This window comes from Schistocerca piceifrons, chromosome 8 (genome assembly GCF_021461385.2).
Source record: "Schistocerca piceifrons isolate TAMUIC-IGC-003096 chromosome 8, iqSchPice1.1, whole genome shotgun sequence".
Lineage (NCBI taxonomy): Eukaryota > Metazoa > Arthropoda > Insecta > Orthoptera > Acrididae > Schistocerca > Schistocerca piceifrons.
This window is the reverse complement of record NC_060145.1, coordinates 226,958,310-226,979,149: the sequence shown is the minus strand read 5'-3', so window position 1 is coordinate 226,979,149 and position 20,840 is coordinate 226,958,310. Positions and strand designations below refer to the sequence as shown.

Here is a 20,840-nt window from a genome sequence, read left to right as displayed (position 1 = left end):
TCGCCGCCATGCTGTTCAGAAATTTATGAACCTCTTCTTTCACCTCGTCGTCGGAGCTGAATCGTTTTCCGGCCAAACGTTCTTTTAACCTAGGGAACAGGTGATAGTCACTGGGCTCCAAGTCAGGACTATATGGTGGGTGGGTGATTATGTTCCGCTGAAACTGTTGCAGGAGAGCAACGGTTTGCCGAGCGAAGTGTGGACGAGCGTTGTCATGGAGAAAGTGTACGCCCTTGCTGAACATTACCCTTCGCTTCTGCATTTCCTATTTGAGTTTTTCCAGAGTCTCACAGTACCGTTCAGCGTTAATTGTGGTCCCAGGGGGCATAAAGTCGACCAACAATAACCCTTTCCGATCCCAAAAAACGGTTGTCATGACCTTACCGGTAGACTGTGTTTGTTAGTATTACCGCGGCTTTGGCGAAGAAGGATGCGGCCACTGGCGTGATTGTTGCTTGGTCTCAAGTGTAAAGTGGTATGCCCAGATTTCATCACCCGTGACAATCTAGTCCAGAAACTTGTCCTGTTCGGCTGCAAGGCGGTGAAGAAATGCGCGGGAAGCATCAACTCGCTGCCGCATGTGATTCTCAGTCAGCATGCGTGGCACCCATCTTGCGCACACCTTCCGATAGTTCAATGTTTCCGTTAAATCTCTGTGAGTGGTGCTACGGGAAATCTCAAGAACCAAAGTGAAGAGATCATCCAGGGAGATCCGCCGATCTTCGCGCTTGCTTTGCTCAACCTTCAACACTGTCTCCTCAGAAATTGACGGTATCCCGCTCCTTTGTTCGTCGTCAATTTCGGTCCGACCGGCTGCAAACTTTGTACACCACGTACGAACGTTTTTGACATCCATGCACGACTTACCATACACTTCCGTGAACTGGCGATGGATTTCAATCGGCGCAGTGCCCTTTGCCTTCAAAAACCGAGTAACTGCGCACAATTCACACTTGGCGGTAACATCGGACGCGAGCTCCATTCTCAACGGCTGCCAAGCCAAGACTGAGTGCCTAAGCGCGGCGTGCGCATGTTTACGCACAGCGCGTCAAGCACTCTTCATAACAGTGTGACCAAATGCCACACAAACAGCGTTCTGTAGTTATAAAATAAATAGGACACCTTACTTTTGGGATTACCCTCGTACAACGAATTTACATAGCTGCACTCGCCACACGCTCTGGAGAAGGTTTTTTTTTTTAATTTTGTTTTTATGAACCAAATAGGGAAGTTGGCCATTTCATCATTAGGATCTCTAGGAGCGAGGTACAACCACAATCTGTGCATGTTCTTATTCTTTTGCACTCTCTTATACAATTCTTAGGATTTGTGGAAGTGTGTCCCATCTATGCAACTAACTGAAGGCAGTTTGTTTATTGCCATACATGTTTCGCTTCTTTAATTTGTGAAGCATCTTCACGAATAAAAGAAGCGAAACTCGTATAACAAGCTGCCTTCAATTAGTTCCATAGACAGAAAGTACCTCCATGATTTTTGAAGCAACTAAGGAACGACGGAAAACAGAAAAAATGACGAATTTTTCAATGTTACTACAGATGTAGAAAGTGGTACTACATTCCAGTCCTAACTCATATTCTGAAACGTAAATTCCAAAACAAGACGTCGATGTAAATGAGAATAAAATGACATAATGTGACATTTATGAGTGTTTCCAGAACACAGTCAATGTTTTATCGTTATCATGCATTCACAGAAGCATGTGATCGCGGAATTTGAACAGTATTACAAATGGTTCAAATGGCTCTGAGCACTATGTGACTTAACTTCTGAGGTCATCAGTCGCCTAGATCTTAGAACTAATTAAACCTAACTAACCTAAGGACATCACACACATCCATGCCCGAGGCAGAATTCCAACCTGCGACCGTAGCGGATGCTCGGTTCCAGACTGTAGCACCTAGAACCGCAACGGCCACTCCGGCCGGCGAACAGTATTACCCACTCTGACCACACTTTTAGGTACTGTGAAGAATAGCGTGCCTGTGTCGTCTGCTAGCCGCTTCGGGTTCGTGCCACTGTGGCAATGCAGTGTGCATGCGCGAATCTGAGGCAGATTGCTTTTGATTGGTTGGAGCGGGAACTGGCAACAGCTTTTCGGTTCGCTAGTACCATTTGGCATCACCTCCGAAATCAATTCAGGATAATGTTGGGGCTATCCTTCGAAAACAAGACCATTCGGTGCGCTCACGTACCGAACCGATCGGCAAAATGGCGGAAAGATACAGAATAGGGCTCTGGGCTTGTGGCTATTTCATTTAGGCCGTAAATGGTTGGAAGTCCGTGGCCTAGTAAGCAGGGTCCCGATTTCAACGGCTAAGAGGTGATGGTAAAGTTCGAGTGTGGTGCAAATCCCACGAAGCCATGGACCAAAGTTGGCAACAAGCCTCTGTGCACGTTTGGGTGTCTTCACAACAGTGAGAGCTGTGTTTACGTGGAATGGACTGCGCCCCTGGTCCAAGTGAATCGATCATTGACTGGAAACAGTTAAGTTCAGCTACTCGGAGATCATTTGCATCCATTCATGGACTTAAAGCTCCCAAACCACAATGGAATTTTTATAGATGACAACAAGCCGTCTCACTGGGCCACAGTTGTACGCAATGGCTGGTCAGTTCGAACGAATGATAACCGCATTTTGTATCTCCTGTTATCACTGTTATTATTATTATTATTATTATTATTTCTGTATTCATTGTTAAGTGACTCTCGAGGCTGTGCAAAGAGTGACACTGCTTAAAAGTGGATGACTGGTAACGAGTGATTGCAGTGATGATGCAAGTTATATTCCGTGTAAATCTAGTGTTTGGCCTGCACATCGTTACCTGTCATCACTTGTAGTGCCAGCTGTGAAGCATGGGGTAGGTAGTACTGCGCTATCGGGGTGTTTTCGTGGTTACATCCCGGTTCTCTGTGATTAAGAAAATGTTAAGAGCGGAATGTTATAAACAAATTTAGAGCTTTTTGTACTGCGTACAGTAGAGGATGATTCGGAGGCGATGATTATATCAGCGTAAGAATGCATCCTCTCATAAAACAGGATTTCTGAGGCAGTGGTTTGTGGACAATAAAATTCCTGAAATGAAGTGGCCTGTGCAAGGTCCTGACTGGAACACCTTCCGGATGTGTTAGAATGTCAACTTTGCTCCAGATCCCATCGTGCAACATCACTACCTTGTTTTGTATCGTCTCTTGAGGAAGAATGGGCCACCATATTGAGACACCTCATTGAAAATGTCTCCAGCGGGGATCAAGGGGTCAGTAAAGGTGGAGATTGGACACACCTCGTGTTAGTATCCACTAAAACCTGTCCAGATACTTTTGGTGAGTTGGTGTGTGTGTAATACCCTGGTCGGATATAAGGCTGGTTCAAATGACTCTGAGCACTATGGGACTCAACTTCTGAGGTCATTAGTCCCTAGAACTTAGAACTTGTTAAACCTAACTAACCTGTGGACATCACATACATCCATGCCTGAGGCAGGATTCGAACCTGCGACTGTAGCGGTCTCGCGGTTCCAGACTGCAGCGCCTAGAACCGCACGGCCACTTCGGCCGGCCAGATATAAGGAATGGCCTGTAGAATCTATTAAGAACAGGTTTCATAAGTATTAAAATATAGTGCTCAGTCATTATACTAAGGTTACAGTATATCGGAACTTCGTAAACGCCAGCGAATGCAATATTTTCAGATCGGTTCACGTACGAAGACGGCTAGAAGCAGTTACCATTGGAAACTCAAGGCAAAAAATCTCCACCATTTCAGAGAGGAAAAGTTATACGCGTAAAAACGATTGTTACAGGCATAGGGAGAACAGTGTGACAGTTCCAGCATGAGTATCGTATGCACGGCTAGACACGTACATCAGCATAATTGTTTATTTACGACCAAGCGTTGCACAGACAGGACTGAGACGGCAACACAGGTTGGGAACTAAGATATTCATGTGCGGTTGTCGATAGCCGTGGGCGGTTGCGGTTGGTGCTAGTTTTGAGGCTGAATTAAGCATGGGGTCGAGCCATAAACTGGGGGCCGTTACGTATGCATCAGCCTCTGCCTGACGTGACTCCTTAAGTACACAATACTGGCGCGTAAACTTCTGCAAGCATAGGAATGCGAAATGTTGCCCGGGGACGTTGCGTGATGACGGAACAGTGTTTTGTGCAGCTATGTTCTGTTTATCAGCATCCACCGTCGGCAATGACCAGAAAACCGTGAGCGGTTTGATCACTGAAATGTATTTTGCATTCTTGCAAAAAAGCAGTTATGTGAAGACACTCTTATGGTACATGCTTCAATGTCTTTCTAGTCCCTTTACCAGTTAGTGGCTGCTTTGAGCGACTGAATAGCGTTGGTACGGTTGTTACAGTTGAGAATGTTATCGAACCAGTCTCTAACCCCTAATCATGTACTGTACAACGCTGAGACTGAAATCTTGCATCATGTGAAATGTTACGTTTAAAACCAGTAGCACAAGACTTAGAAGGTGATTTACCTATCGTAAATTTAGCTCAAGCACTGAAGGAGAAATAACTGAGATTAGCGTCCATTTATGGAGCGTTTGTGTGATACGTTTGTAACCTCCCCCTCACTTACCGACCTTAATGACAGTGAAAAATGAAACCGCGTGTACCTAATGGGAGTTTTGGAAAAGCAATCGTCACCGAAGTTAACCTGTCGGTAAAGAGGGAGGAAAGGGTTACATCTAAATGAAAGGAAATGTGCTAATGAAACTGGTGGAAATTAATTTTGAAAAGGGGTAAAGTTAATAAAGAAGGTAAATGTGCAGCCGTTACGTTAACAATTAAGTAGCGGTAATTAGGTATTTGAGATTTGGGGGAAATCACGGCCGCCAGTCCTAAGGACAATTACTATAGTAACTGAAAAAGAAAGGTTATTACACATATAATTAGCACTAGAAGCGTGGCAACTGAAGGTTGACACGTGTAGTGTGAAAACTGAAAGTTTGTCAGAAGTAATAAATTTCGCTACACCCTGACTTAATTTAGCAAAAGAATTAATAACCGGAAAATCGAAAGTTAATTTAGTGACTGAAGTTAATAGTGAGCTTTCTTTCTGAAGCACATCGAAATTCAGTAAAATACGGTTAGTCTTGAACTACCTCAACAATCATTTCAAAAACTACTTGAATCTACGCAATTTAGAAATAAGAGATTTAACTTTGAACTTGAATTAAATGATTCTGAACAATTAACAATAGTAAAATTTAGTACGTACCAAGCTGAGCTGCAGTCACAGGTAAGCTAAAATACGGTAACAAAGCTCGCACTCTTAATTCGTGCTTGTGTAATCTGAATATTGTAGCCAGCTATTAATGCCATAATTGAACTTTGAAATTAAAGCAGTGAAAACGAGTTAGCTATATTACTTTAATGCTGGCGTTTGAATTTCAACGACACTCGGGTTCATTTCGGAAAAGGAAGGGACCCTGCTTGGTAATGCAATTGGGACAATGAGCAACAAAGGTTGATGCTAAGTTGCTGTAATTTTGCGAGGCAAATGGAACAAGATTAAAAGCTGAGGTCTGCCATACAGTTCTAAAACTTTACGTGCGTCCAGTCTTCCTTGTCGGTTGATTGAAGGTTTGAAGCCGTCGGTCGAGGAGGTGGCGACAGTCACTCATTGTCGGCCGTCGCTGTTGCAGAAGCTGGATGTTGGCGCGCCTTCTTCTCGACACGGTCACCAGACGAAACGGGCTCTTGATGTGCGCTAGTTAATGTTTCCCGTCCGCGACACCATGTCAGAAACTATCATCGCAAGTCGAGCGCAATTACATGCTGCCAAACCGCGAAAGCGCGGCAACTCGCGGGAGCGTCACACAACACACCTGCTCCACTCGCTACTCCCGCCACACTCCGACTGTTCTGCCCGCGCTCCACGCGGCAGAGTTAACACTACCAAAGATCCTACCCACTTTGATTCTTCACACGACCTATCGACGTAATCGTTCGATAGCAGTTTTCCCTAGGCAAGACCCAGCGAAAAATACAAATAATATTTACGAAACAAACCAATTATACATCGACATGAGTGCATAAATATATATATACAAACAGTAAAACAATTACAATATATAAAGAGACAGAAATGTCATATCTTGAGGTAACAAAAAAGGAAAAAAAATAATAGTACAATAGATGGAAATAGGAGGATATGCATTTCCGGCGTTACACGTGCCCCACATTGTCTGAGGATGTTCGTGTAACGTAAACAGACTCAGAAAATGTCCCAAAAAAGAAACAGCGGAAATGCATATGCTCAAAACATCAAAAAAATTTAGCATTCGTCTAATTAACCATAAACCAATTTGTAGACAATAATAATTGAGTGGAGAAACTCCTAATCTTATTCCACTCTGTCATCTTGAACAAAATAAAACAGGTTGACAACATATTAAAATTCATAGAAAACATAGAAAATGGTTTAGCTATTCTAAAATTGTCAAAATTCCCAACAGTATCAAGAAATGGAATACTATTTACAAAATTAATCAGAGTACATGGTCATAAAAACAGGTAGATCAAAATACGCAAATTAATAATTAATTACATAGAATACACATTTTTACATAACCCTTTTTATAATTAATATTCTCGTCATGGGAGTCCATTAAACGCTAAACAAGAAAATAACACACATCAGATCGAAAAAAACATAAATATTGACAGTAGAATTCTTTCAGCTGTCCAGGAAGAAAAACAATTCCGCCTTCCGTACTCGCAAGTACAAAGAATGCCGACAGCGGCCCAAGAGCCAACAGCGGCACAAGAGCCGACAGCGGCTCGCCTCGCCAGTATTGTTGCGCCCGCGTGTGCGGCACGCTTGATCTCACTCGCCCTTGTGACGGCGTTACCAGAACGTCCGCTTCACTGAATTCTTTAGGAAAAACTCACTCCCGAGTAATCTCAAGGAGTCCCTTAATACTATCACAGTGGATAACTCAACACTGTCCATCATCACACGCATGTACTAGCCTGAAACTTAAAACAGCGTCTAAGTACATCGGCAATGACTAGTAAATCACATATTTATGAAATCTTACAGCTATTTACAAAATCATATTTACATTCCTTAATCTACTGTGACTCAGCTGAAACTTAAACTAGCAGCTTGGATTTTTCAGTTGATTAGATCATGATTAAATTGATTAAAATTAAATTGATTAATCAAAATTAATTACTTATTAATTACAACTTCTTTAATGACCTTGGTCAGTCAAAAGCATGGCAATCTAGCAAATCGTTAAATCTTACACTCTATTTTACATACTGTATAAATTACCCATTGTGTGGTATTAATCGATCCTAGGTTGGTACAATTTCAAGTCTACAATATTCCGAAAGCATTTGTGTGAGGCATACCAATGACTTTATATGGTCCATTATAAACAAACTTAAATTTAGAGTTTTCATGGTCTATCTCGCTCGATTTCTCATGAGCTTTTACAAGTACTAAGTCTCCGATTGCAAACTTAGCAAAACGCGCTTTAGCGTCATGACGACGTATGCGAGCATCGGCTTTTAGCTTCATTACTTCTCGCAAACGATCTTTTTTCACACCAATACTAATGTTAATCCTTGGAGGGAATTTGATTATCTCTTCCACTAAACTTTCTACACTTTTGTCAATGCCGAGATTCCTCACTTTACGGCAGTTCAAATTCATACCTACATCAATACCATCCGGCCAGTTAACAATGTGTATAGGCTGGTATTGCCTATGCACACCGTCTCCTGCCTCGTCAAAACTAACTACTATTGTTTTATCTTGGGACGTACATGTCAAAGTTTTGCTTTCGCAATTAATCACTGCACGGTACTTTAATAGCCAATCTAACCCGATAATTACTTCCGCAGTTAAGTCTGGCACGACGACAAACTCTTGTTCAAATCGTGCCCCACATATCTCGAAGTTGACAAAAATCTGTTTTGTGACCGGTTTACTGGCCTTCCCAGTAGCACCGATAATTTTCACTCCTGTTACTGGCATAACTACGATGCCAGGTCTGTCTTTCAGTAACTCAAATATTTTCCCAGATACAGCACTCAATTCTGCACCGGTGTCAATCAACACGTTTAGTTGTAGGTCGTGCATATTAACAGACACTACTACCCGTCTACACTTGTCCTCGACTGTTTCTTTATTTTCCCACAGTAAATCCTCGTCTATATCCAGGTCATTCCAGAAAAAAACCATCCGGCTTTGATCCCAAATCCGGTTTATCTGGCGGCTTTTTCAGCCTCTGTTCACTTACAGTTTTAATTTCAACACGTTTGTCCTGAGGCTTAGTCTCTAGCTTCGCCTCCAATACCGAAACCTTTTCCTGTAACTCGTCAACTAGTGAGTGTTGCTTTGCTATCAATTCACTAATTGTCACCTTCGTTGATTCCTCTTTAATCAGATTGATCTCATCTGCCAATCTACCTGGAGGAATGTGCCCAGTCGCATCTGAAATTACTTCCTCTGGATCTGCGCAACCCACACTGCTACCGTCTGACCGCATAACGTCAGCTCTAACCTCATACACGCTGAAATCTATGTGCTTTTCTACCAATTGTGTCCGGCTATCACTAAAATTTTCGTAATCTTTCCCCTTAATACTCTCGCAATGTTTAAACTGGAGGTTTGCGTCGGATGGGTCGGCTACTTCTACCACTATAACTTTCGGTAAAGTCTGCCGGTTAGGGCCAGAACTTTCCGTTACTCCTTCAACATCTAACTCCTGCGGGACGAAACACGACGAATCTTGCTCGTGCTCCCCATTAACATCAACTATTTCTGGTAAAGTCTGCCGGTTAGGGCCAGAACTTTCAATCACTTCACAAATACTATCTTCCTGTGGGACGAGACGCGGCAAATACTGCACGCGCTCCCCATAAACACTTCTCCCATTCAGACCCCTATAATCTCTTAGTTCGTCGTATAAGCGACCGAACTGCCTTAACCAGACCTCATCCCTCTCTGCATCCCCTCGCTCGATGACGGACGTTTTATCCGACATCTGATCTTCTCTCAACAATTGCGAATCATTCTTAAACTCAATCTCCAGTTCCGCTGTGGGTATTACAGCTGGCACCTTATAATCGATTTCCGGAACACTACTTAAATTGTTCTCACTGACAGTGAATGTACTACCTACTGCCGTGTATACTGCTGATCTACTACTTGTGGGCGCACTCCTTTCTCTTAACACTGGCACACTCTCCCGCCGTTGATTATTCCATACGGAATTTTCATAACGGCGACACCTGGGTTTTCTCTTGTTATTGGGCCGCCAAAATTTCTCCACGCCCGCTCGGCCCCTCACCGGCGCGGCTAATGGTTTCCCTGTCTCGTCCCAGCAGATACGCTCCCCGGATGCTGCTGAGGCGGCTGATCACACCCTCTGGCGTTATTACTATTCTGTGAAGCCCGTATCACGTTAGTATGATACTGGTTTCTGTCATTCCTGTTATTATTTGCATTGTACCGATTGTTATTACGGTCCGAACCATTATTGTTATTGCTGCGGTATGCATTATTCCCATGGTTATCGTTGTTATGGTTGGGATGGTACCCGTTGTTGTTACCACGGCCTCTACCACTGTCGCGATTATTGCGCCAATAGTCCTCGTCCTCAACTCTTTCCAGGAAATCATTGATTGTCCTGTAATTGCTTCCTACGTAGCGTTTTGTATCATCTGGAAGCTTCTTGTAGAGTTCCCAGACTATTTCGGATTCCGTGCGGCGATCACGCAAATATCCCAACTTGCGGATCCAGCCCTCACAAAACTCCCTCATCGAACCGCGCGAATTCGCATCGAAAGGCCTCGATACGACAAATTCGCGCCAGACACTTTGCTGTTTTTGCTCTGACCAGTATTCAGCCAGAAACAAATTTTTAAACTCGTCAAAAGTCAGGTTCGTAATGTCGAGGTTTAAGCCCCAACGCTTGGCATCACCAGCCAGCACATCAATAACCGCATTAATTTTTCTCTCATTAGTCCATGATCTGGGTAAAACTCTTTCACAATTTTTAATGAAATCCGTCGCGTGTATACCGCCTTTTTTCAAGGGGTCGAACCGCTCCTCTTTCGTCAACAATTCCGAACTATGTGCACAGATTGGCACATAGCTCTGTTTTTCGTCAAGTTTCTTTTCTAATTCCGACACTCTCGTAATTACTTGGCAAGTGGTTGTCGCAAGCGTTTCCACTTCCCTCTTTTTCTCTTCGCAGGTATTAGCCTGCTCCCTCACTTTGGTATCTACTTCGGATACTAAAGCCTTTAAAGTTTCCACCTTCTGATGATCCTCTTTTCTCACTAATTGAATTTGTTCCGTCACCTTATTCTCGATGATCGGAGCAACTGCGTCTCCTACACTTTTCTCGATTCTGCTAATTTCGGAATCAAAACGAGTATTTATGCTCGCAATTTCCGCCTGAACGCCCATCATTTCCTGTTTAAGATTACCGATTTCGGTATTAATTACAACAATATCTTCTTTGATTTTATCAACTTTTGTATTAACAACTCCAACATTGTTGTTAACAACATTAATAGCTTTGTTCTGATTGTCTAGCTTTCGTTCAATCTTTTCAGACTGAGCTTCTTGCTTGGCAGACAGAGCTATAATTTCTGCCGATTGACTCTTGATTTCATTAATCAAAACATTCAATAAATCAGTTAAATTCCCGGAGACTACCGGTTTTACTTCCGTAGCTGGTTCCTCTATACATGTTCCCCCGTATTCATCATCAAGGGGTACAGATTTGATTTTCGCTTCCGATTCCGAAACATTTTCTAAAGTTTGGAATTCCATTTCTGCTCTTTGTTGCGTTTCGGCGGTCGCGTCTTTCATGCTAGCCGCCTGCCCCTGAACAATGGGAACCGCCGTGCGCGTTTCCCACTGTTCGACCGATTGTTCCGTATCCAAGTCTACCAAATTTTGGTAATTGTTGCCTTCACTCATTTTAATAATTTTCAGTATAAATGACAAATCTCAAATGTAATTAGGATTACTCCCACTACTTATTCTCGCTGACGTAACGGCCTGTACGTAACCAGTACTTTGTTACGACATTTGCACCAAACAAAATTCGTGTCCAGAACAACCTCAAATCTGAAGATTGTCCTGTCACCAGGTCGCCACGTGTAACCTCCCCCTCACTTACCGACCTTAATGACAGTGAAAAATGAAACCGCGTGTACCTATTGGGAGTTTTGGAAAAGCAATCGTCACCGAAGTTAACCTGTCGGTAAAGAGGGAGGAAAGGGTTACATCTAAATGAAAGGAAATGTGCTAATGAAACTGGTGGAAATTAATTTTGAAAAGGGGTAAAGTTAATAAAGAAGGTAAATGTGCAGCCGTTACGTTAACAATTAAGTAGCGGTAATTAGGTATTTGAGATTTGGGGGAAATCACGGCCGCCAGTCCTAAGGACAATTACTATAGTAACTGAAAAAGAAAGGTTATTACACATATAATTAGCACTAGAAGCGTGGCAACTGAAGGTTGACACGTGTAGTGTGAAAACTGAAAGTTTGTCAGAAGTAATAAATTTCGCTACACCCTGACTTAATTTAGCAAAAGAATTAATAACCGGAAAATCGAAAGTTAATTTAGTGACTGAAGTTAATAGTGAGCTTTCTTTCTGAAGCACATCGAAATTCAGTAAAATACGGTTAGTCTTGAACTACCTCAACAATCATTTCAAAAACTACTTGAATCTACGCAATTTAGAAATAAGAGATTTAACTTTGAACTTGAATTAAATGATTCTGAACAATTAACAATAGTAAAATTTAGTACGTACCAAGCTGAGCTGCAGTCACAGGTAAGCTAAAATACGGTAACAAAGCTCGCACTCTTAATTCGTGCTTGTGTAATCTGAATATTGTAGCCAGCTATTAATGCCATAATTGAACTTTGAAATTAAAGCAGTGAAAACGAGTTAGCTATATTACTTTAATGCTGGCGTTTGAATTTCAACGACACTCGGGTTCATTTCGGAAAAGGAAGGGACCCTGCTTGGTAATGCAATTGGGACAATGAGCAACAAAGGTTGATGCTAAGTTGCTGTAATTTTGCGAGGCAAATGGAACAAGATTAAAAGCTGAGGTCTGCCATACAGTTCTAAAACTTTACGTGCGTCCAGTCTTCCTTGTCGGTTGATTGAAGGTTTGAAGCCGTCGGTCGAGGAGGTGGCGACAGTCACTCATTGTCGGCCGTCGCTGTTGCAGAAGCTGGATGTTGGCGCGCCTTCTTCTCGACACGGTCACCAGACGAAACGGGCTCTTGATGTGCGCTAGTTAATGTTTCCCGTCCGCGACACCATGTCAGAAACTATCATCGCAAGTCGAGCGCAATTACATGCTGCCAAACCGCGAAAGCGCGGCAACTCGCGGGAGCGTCACACAACACACCTGCTCCACTCGCTACTCCCGCCACACTCCGACTGTTCTGCCCGCGCTCCACGCGGCAGAGTTAACACTACCAAAGATCCTACCCACTTTGATTCTTCACACGACCTATCGACGTAATCGTTCGATAGCAGTTTTCCCTAGGCAAGACCCAGCGAAAAATACAAATAATATTTACGAAACAAACCAATTATACATCGACATGAGTGCATAAATATATATATACAAACAGTAAAACAATTACAATATATAAAGAGACAGAAATGTCATATCTTGAGGTAACAAAAAAGGAAAAAAAATAATAGTACAATAGATGGAAATAGGAGGATATGCATTTCCGGCGTTACACGTTCCACAGATGAGCGGCTTAGCCGTCGTATCACTCTGAGATAGGGATCTCTCGTTCGGAAAGAACTGATTCAGAAGTTATGAGCAAAATGAGAAAATACCTAATCTGCCTTTTGTCTGCAGTCAATTAAAAGGTCTAAGTGGAAACAATTATGAAATAATTCGTTTCCTGTACGACTTACACAAGGTGCTACAGTTGTTTGAAGTGGAATTCCGCAACTTCTACACGAGCGGGACAATGTTATCCAACGAATTCAACACATGAAATACGATACCTAGGGTAGCGAGAAATTTAACATGAAGTCCCGCTTCGGCTTCGGAAGCTGTCTCGTACACAAGACATTTGAAACATAGCTAAGCTTGTATATCCGTGACGTTTGAATCTTGTCCACAGAACGTACGAACAGCTAACCGAAGAAAGGGAACAAATACACTTTTACAAGTTTTACAGGAAAGAAAATAGTTTGCTTTACACAAAACCTCTAAAGCAAAATTAATCATTTTTTTCTATAAATACGTGGTTGTACGGTGCTTTAGATTATGTAATTTCTGTCCAATTTCGTATTAATGGTAGGTCAAAAACCTCTTTTTTCAACTAGACATTTTCCGCTTTTGCTGTACACAGTGGAGAATATAAATTAAAAGTCTTTTATAATAACCTAAGGACAACCATCACACGCATCCATGCCCGAGGCAGGATTCAAACCTGCGACACTAGCAGCAGCGCAGTTCCGGACTGAAGCGCCTAGAACCGCTTGGCCACAGCGGCCGACGCGGCGCCCCCGTTGCGTCCAGTGTGGGGTGTTCACGGCGAGCGATGGGTCACACCCGGCAGATAATAATATATTTCACATATTTTTATATTATTATTTCACATAATTTTCTGAAAGCAAATACATTTTAAGCACCATTACACCAGAATAAGGTTATGGACTTAAAAATTCTCTTCAGTTTCATCCCACTCCCTATTTCTCTCTCTCTCTCTGTCCCTGTTTGTCCGTCTGTCTGTCTCTGTCTCTCTCTATTCCTTTATTTCTCTCCTTGTGGTCGGATATGTCAATATTTCATTCCAAAATTTCATCTTTTCCTCAGGAAGGAAAGTTAAACGTTTTTTTAATATCATCCACCTCTAACATTTTTATGGATGGTTTGGATTTGCAGGAAAGCTTTTTGGGTAGTTGCACTATAAGCTCACAGACCGTTGATGTTTATCTTACATTGAGCTCCCTGTGGTGTATTTTTGCTTAAACTAAATTCATGATACTTTAATAGAGCAACAAACCATCTTTGCTGCTGTGGAACACCTTTTCCGTAAACTCATTAGTAAGGCGGCTTTTCTGTCGGATTTTGGCGAACATATAGTGTAATCTATGTTCATGAGAACAACATTAAATCTGTCTTTCTGCTTCGAAGAATCGAATTTGAAGTCCACCACCACATAAACAATGTAATATCGTTCCTTTTTTCTGACTTTGCACCTGAGATACCAAAATCTCTACCATCGGGCACGAAGTAAGCAGTTAGTTATTCATGTACTTCGGTGGCTTCATACAGGTTAAAAGAGACCGTGTTTTAGCCAAGAGAAAAATCATTGAAACAGTCTACCATAAACTGCGAACAGGGCTGCAGCCTAAAATCATCTTGGATGCCAATTCTTACTAGTGGGTGGCCCAACCTGCTGCCGGTTGTGACCCATCGCTTGCCGTGAATACCCCACACTGGAGGCAACTGGGGGTGCCAGGCCGGCCGCTGTGGCCAAGCGGTGCTAGGCGCTTCAGTCCGGAACTGCGCTGCTGCTACTGTCGCAGGTTCGAATCCTGCTTCGGGCATGGATGTGTGTGATGGGTGTCCTTAGATCAAGGGGACTGATGACCTCAGATGTTTAGTCCCATAGTGCTTAGAGCCATTTTGGGGGAGCCCGCAGATCTCAGGTGGCATTAGTCATCACGTAAGCAGCAAGGATTCGCCGAGGGGAACAAATGTCAAATATTCAAAGCATAACGTCTGCATCCTTTTGCACTGATCCTGTCAACCATCCAGGTCATACTTTGCGAAGACGACCAGGCGTTTTCAGAAAATATATATGAAACATCATACACAACCACAAAATCCATCCACATCGCAGCGTGCAATAGCAGCCGAAATGTCGGTAATTTGTCACATACACAGTCCAAAATAAACCTGAAGCACCCAGAAGGGAAGCAGAAAACGAAACTTCACGGGATGAGACAGGGTATGATTTTATAAAATCGAGTCGAATTAGCAAAGAAATTGGCCATATGAGCCCACTTATAAGACTGACGTCGTACTCTCTCTGGTCTCGATGCAAGCACTGATTCTGTTGGGAAGGAGTTTAAGAAGTCATTATGTCCCCTCTTGAGACATGCCGATGAACAAATTTTGTAGCTGGTACTTCATAATCTGGATACTGACACTGGGATAAAGCTAGCGTCTGAGCTGGTCGCACAAACGTTCTGTCGGGGACAAATCTGGGCATCTGGCTGCCCACAGACCTTCCTCAGCATCACGTAAACAGATCTTAGAGACAAGTGCCACATGTGAGAGCGCGCTCGAAAATAATGGTTCAAATGGCTCTGAGCACTGTGGGACTTAACTTCTGAGGTCATCAGTCCCCTAGAACTTAGAACTACTTAAACCTAACTAACCTAAGGACATCACACACATCCATTCCCGAGGCAGGATTCAAACCTGCGACCGTAGCGGTCGCGCGGTTCCAGACCGCTCGGCCACTCCAGCCGGCAGCGCGCTGTAAAGTTGAAAAATGGCACCATGATACAGTCGCATGAGAGATAACATATGAAGACGCAGGATGTGCGCGACGTACCGCAGTACCGTCAGGTACCATCAGGCAAGACCAGCCGTGAACTACAGTCATCATATTCCATGGCACCCACACAACATGATGCCAGGAGGAACCACACTCCGCTTTTCCCAAACACTGGGACAATGGCATTTCTCAAGAGGCCGCTGTTGTACTCGTTAACGATGGTCAGGCTGGGTAGCGCAGAATGGCGATACATTGCTGAACACAACGCGGCGCTATTCGGCAGCAGTCCATTCTTCTCGATGACGGCACCTGTCCAAACTCAGCAGTTTGTGTTGTGGCCGGTAATTCTGTAGTCTGGCTATTGCTGCTATCCAAAAAATCGTGTGGGATAACACATTATGTTTCAGTAAGTCCTTTACCTGTTGTAGGATAGCAGGCCTAGATGTTACGCGATTACGATGCGCTCGTTGCACAATACGGCTGTTCTTCGTTGCGGTGGTCAGATGTGGTCGACCGGAACTTTGTATGCTTGCCCGGCGTTCCCATACCTTCGGCCACATAGGGCCATTGTCACATCTGAATGCCCAACAGATGTGGATATTGCAACAATTGTCGAGCCGGTCAAATGAGACCCAAAATGAAGCTCCTTTCAGACACTGTCACGTGTTGATAGCGCTGTCTTAGACGAATATAAGGCATCTCCACGTCCTTAACAATGATCACTCAACATCTGTTGCTGTTTACACCGCTTATACAGTCGACTAGGGCTGGTAACAACATTAATACCCTCCGTTGGCTACTGCATCCTTCACAGAAAGTCTTGTCTGTAATCATTGGAAAGGCTATCAGAAACAAAGGTTTCACAGCCTTTAGTGAAACATGTTCCTATTGCTTCATTCAACAAATACAGCCAACTGATAGTGCATAAATTTGGTTGTTTTACGACATGGTCTCCGTATCGGTTTAGGCACTTGTTGCTTCTTGGGATGAATCTGAGTATATTCTCATGTCCAAAATCCTGTTCTTGCATGTTCAGCCACCAAGTCGCGAAGTGTTTCATCTCCTCGTCTCTAATGAATCGTCGACCTGCTAGGTGCACCTACAAGTGAAAAAAATGGTTAATATCTCTTGGAGTGGGATCCAGGTAGTAGGGAAGGTTTCGATTATATTCAGGCAAAACTGCTCCAACAGTTTCGCTATCCTCTTGGCTGAGTCGCTCGTTGCAGTAAAGGAAGATGACGGCCTCCGTGAGGAGCCGTGGCCGTTTCCATCTCATCGCTTCGCGCAAGTCGTGTCAAGATCTCCCAGTAACGGTCAGCGGTCATTGTCTTCCATCTTGCCAAACACTCCACGAGTATAACAAATGTTCTCTCCCAAACATGGAAGATAATCTCCTTCCCAGCAGATGGCATCACATTAAACATCTTCGTCTTTGGAAAGTATGGGCCTCTCTGCTCCGTTGATGACCGCTTACAGCTGAGGGTGTGATGCTGAAACCACATTACATCACCCATAACAATGCGGCAGACAATGTTCTCTTCTATGGATAACGGTTGAAAAAGTTGCAGACTTGCCGCATGCTCTTCTTCTTGTGTTGTTTGGACGGATTTCGTGGAACCCACCGGAACAAACTTCACGATACTGCAGAATATTGTGAACAGTATTTCGCATGCTTCCGAACTTTTGTCGTCATTTGCCGTAACTTGATCCTCCTTTTGTCCTGGATCAGCTCCTACACGCCAACTATGTTCAGATCTTTCGATGCCGTGATGGGTCGGCCACTGGGATACTCACCTGTGACGTCCGCTGTACCAGCCGCAAACCTTCGACGTCATACTGCAGCATGCTGACGAGACCTTACCACCTCTCCGTATACTTCTACCAGCTGCCAGTGTATTTCAACCGGGCCACAAATATCGTATAAGTGAACGGAATTTTTCCCGAGAACAATTTTCCAACCGTGTCGCCATCTATATTTACCTCCAACTAGCGCTATAGGTGGTGTGTTGCTGAAACACTGCACAGTTATCGACCTCATGTATCACAATTAGCACACGCTACGAATATCTCCATAAGAGACGAAACTTCATATACACTCCTGGAAATGGAAAAAAGAACACATTGACACCGGTGTGTCAGACCCACCATACTTGCTCCGGACACTGCGAGAGGGCTGTACAAGCAATGATCACACGCACGGCACAGCGGACACACCTGGAACCGCGGTGTTGGCCGTCGAATGGCGCTATCTGCGCAGCATTTGTGCACCGCCGCCGTCAGTGTCAGCCAGTTTGCCGTGGCATACGGAGCTCCATCGCAGTCTTTAACACTGGTAGCATGCCGCGACAGCGTGGACGTGAACCGTATGTGCAGTTGACGGACTTTGAGCGAGGGCGTATAGTGGGCATGCGAGAGGCCGGGTGGACGTACCGCCGAATTGCTCAACACGTGGGGCGTGAGGTCTCCACAGTACATCGATGTTGTCGCCAGTGGTCGGCGGAAGGTGCACGTGCCCGTCGACCTGGGACCGGACCGCAGCGACGCACGGATGCACGCCAAGACCGTAGGATCCTACGCAGTGCCGTAGGGGACCGCACCGCCACCTCCCAGCAAATTAGGGACACTGTTGCTCCTGGGGTATCGGCGAGGACCATTCGCAACCGTCTCCATGAAGCTGGGCTACGGTCCCGCACACCGTTAGGCCGTCTTCCGCTCACGCCCCAACATCGTGCAGCCCGCCTCCAGTGGTGTCGCGACAGGCGTGAATGGAGGGACGAATGGAGAAGTGTCGTCTTCAGCGATGAGAGTCGCTTCTGCCTTGGTGCCAATGATGGTCGTATGCGTGTTTGGCGCCGTGCAGGTGAGCGCCACAATCAGGACTGCATACGACCGAGGCACACAGGGCCAACACCCGGCATCATGGTGTGGGGAGCGATCTCCTGCACTGGCCGTACACCACTGGTGATCGTCGAGGGGACACTGAATAGTGCACGGTACATCCAAACCGTCATCGAACCCATCGTTCTATCATTCCTAGACCGGCAAGGGAACTTGCTGTTCCAACAGGACAATGCACGTCCGCATGTATCCCGTGCCACCCAACGTGCTCTAGAAGGTGTAAGTCAACTACCCTGGCCAGCAAGATTTCCGGATCTGTCCCCCATTGAGCATGTTTGGGACTGGATGGAGCGTCGTCTCACGCGGTCTGCACGTCCAGCACGAACGCTGGTCCAACTGAGGCGCCAGGTGGAAATGGCATGGCAAGCCGTTCCACAGGACTACATCCAGCATCTCTACGATCGTCTCCATGGGAGAATAGCAGCCTGCATTGCTGCGAAAGGTGGATATACACTGTACTAGTGCCGACATTGTGCATGCTCTGTTGCCTGTGTCTATGTGCCTGTGGTTCTGTCAGTGTGATCATGTGATGTATCTGACCCCAGGAATGTGTCAATAAAGTTTCCCCTTCCTGGGACAATGAATTCACGGTGTTCTTATTTCAATTTCCAGGAGTGTATATTGGCCTTGTAACCTTAGTTTTCGATCACCCCTCGTTCACGGCAGTGTTGTGTACATGCTGCACTGACACCCGACCATGTCTTCTGGGTGTGTCACTTTCGGTGTCATGTAGTGAATGACGCGACATAACACTCAGAAAATTTTTATTGAAAAAGTTATAGACTGAAACTTCCTGGCAGATTAAAACTGTGTGCCGGACCGAGACTCGAACTCTGGACCTCTGCGTTTCGCGAGCAAGTTCTCTAGCAACTGAGCTACCCAAACACGGCTCACGCCCCGTCCTCACAGCTTTACTTCTGCCAGTACTTCGTCTCCTACCTTTCAAACCTTCTGCAAGGTTCGCAGGGGAGCTTCTGTGAAGTTTGGAAGGTAGGAGACGAGGTACTGGCGGAATTAAAGCTGTGAGGACGGGGCGTGATTCGTGCTTGGGTAGCTCAGTCGGTAGAGCACTTTCCCGCGAAAGGCAAAGGTCCCGAGTTCGAGTCTCGGTCCGGCACACAGTTTTAATCTGCCAGGAAGTTTCATATCAGCGCACACTCCGCTGTAGAGTGAAAATTTCATTCTACAAAGTGATAGACTGTCTAGAGCAGTAGGACCTCAGCTTTAGAATGGTACCTGTTCGACGCCTGTTCATGCGCAGTTGCAAGAGAGGGCCGTGTGGCTGTTGCAGCAGCAGCAGCAGCAGCAGCAACTGGAGCCGTTCTACGTGCGCTCGTCGTCGTCGGTGACGGCGTTCACCACGTCGGCCAGCAGCACGCACAACAACCTGCACTCGCCCGCTCGCGACGGCGACTTAGTCAAGGGCCCGCACCACGACTACGCCGCGGGACTCGACGCGGCGCTAGACGGGCCAACCGACGTGAGTACTCGGCTGACTCCGGCATGCCGAAGCTCCCTCTTGTAACACCTCCGTTTATTATCCCGACCTGATCTGATCGAATAGCAGTCCAATATTTATTTTTAACATGACCGTGAACCTAATGGGGCTGGTAATGGGAATTGACTGCTACGGAAGTTGTTACTTTCCAGTTCGTTCTGATCAATACTATAATACTGAATGTCTGGTAATGAGGAACACCAACACAGTTTTACTAGTTACGAACTTATATTCTTCTCAAAACACAAAAAAGGAGATAGCCACTGCCTTCGTCATTCATTTCTAATTATGGCTGATCTCAGCACAGGCTTTCTTCATTTTCCATTATCGTCACACGCTAATCCATCACTGCATCCAACACTGCAATCCAAGGTTAGGCCGGCGCGGTAGACGCGACCAAATATCGGCACTAGTAACGTCACTGATCACTTTCATAATGACACTTCTTCACTTTCCCGGCATTAATCTATTACATAGGGGTCTAGCCACGGCGATGGCCACACCCTTCTCCGTTAAAGACCCTATTTCAACAATGGGCTTCACACACACACCATTCCCGCCAACCACACTGGTGCATCTCCACTCGATCTCGCAACACGTCACAATCGATTGTTCGCCCTATCGACCTGTGCCGAGTGCAAAGTTATAGTAAGGGCCTACGGACCCCTTACACTCTCTGCGCTGCTCTCCAGACCCTGCCGGGCCAGCCGCAGTGCCGCCACGGTATCTCGAATGTAAACGATTTGCCTTCGACGACGTTACTCGTTCAGGTGGAAGACTATAGCGCTACACTATGTGATCAAAAGGATCCGGACACCCTCAAAAACACACATTTTAATATTAGGTGCATTCTGCTGCCACCTACTG

The 20,840-nt window shown here is 45.0% G+C and overlaps 1 protein-coding gene across 1 annotated transcript in view; it reads left to right on the top strand.

Annotated features, from left to right (window-relative positions):
• LOC124712229 (potassium channel subfamily K member 18-like) overlaps positions 1-20,840 on the top strand; it is a 145,267-nt gene that overhangs the window by 61,648 nt on the left and 62,779 nt on the right. Inside the window, exons 3-4 of the mRNA XM_047242523.1 lie at positions 19,776-19,813; positions 19,847-19,899. Coding sequence (XP_047098479.1) covers positions 19,776-19,813; positions 19,847-19,899 — 91 coding nt within the window. The remainder of the gene's footprint in view (positions 1-19,775; positions 19,814-19,846; positions 19,900-20,840) is intronic.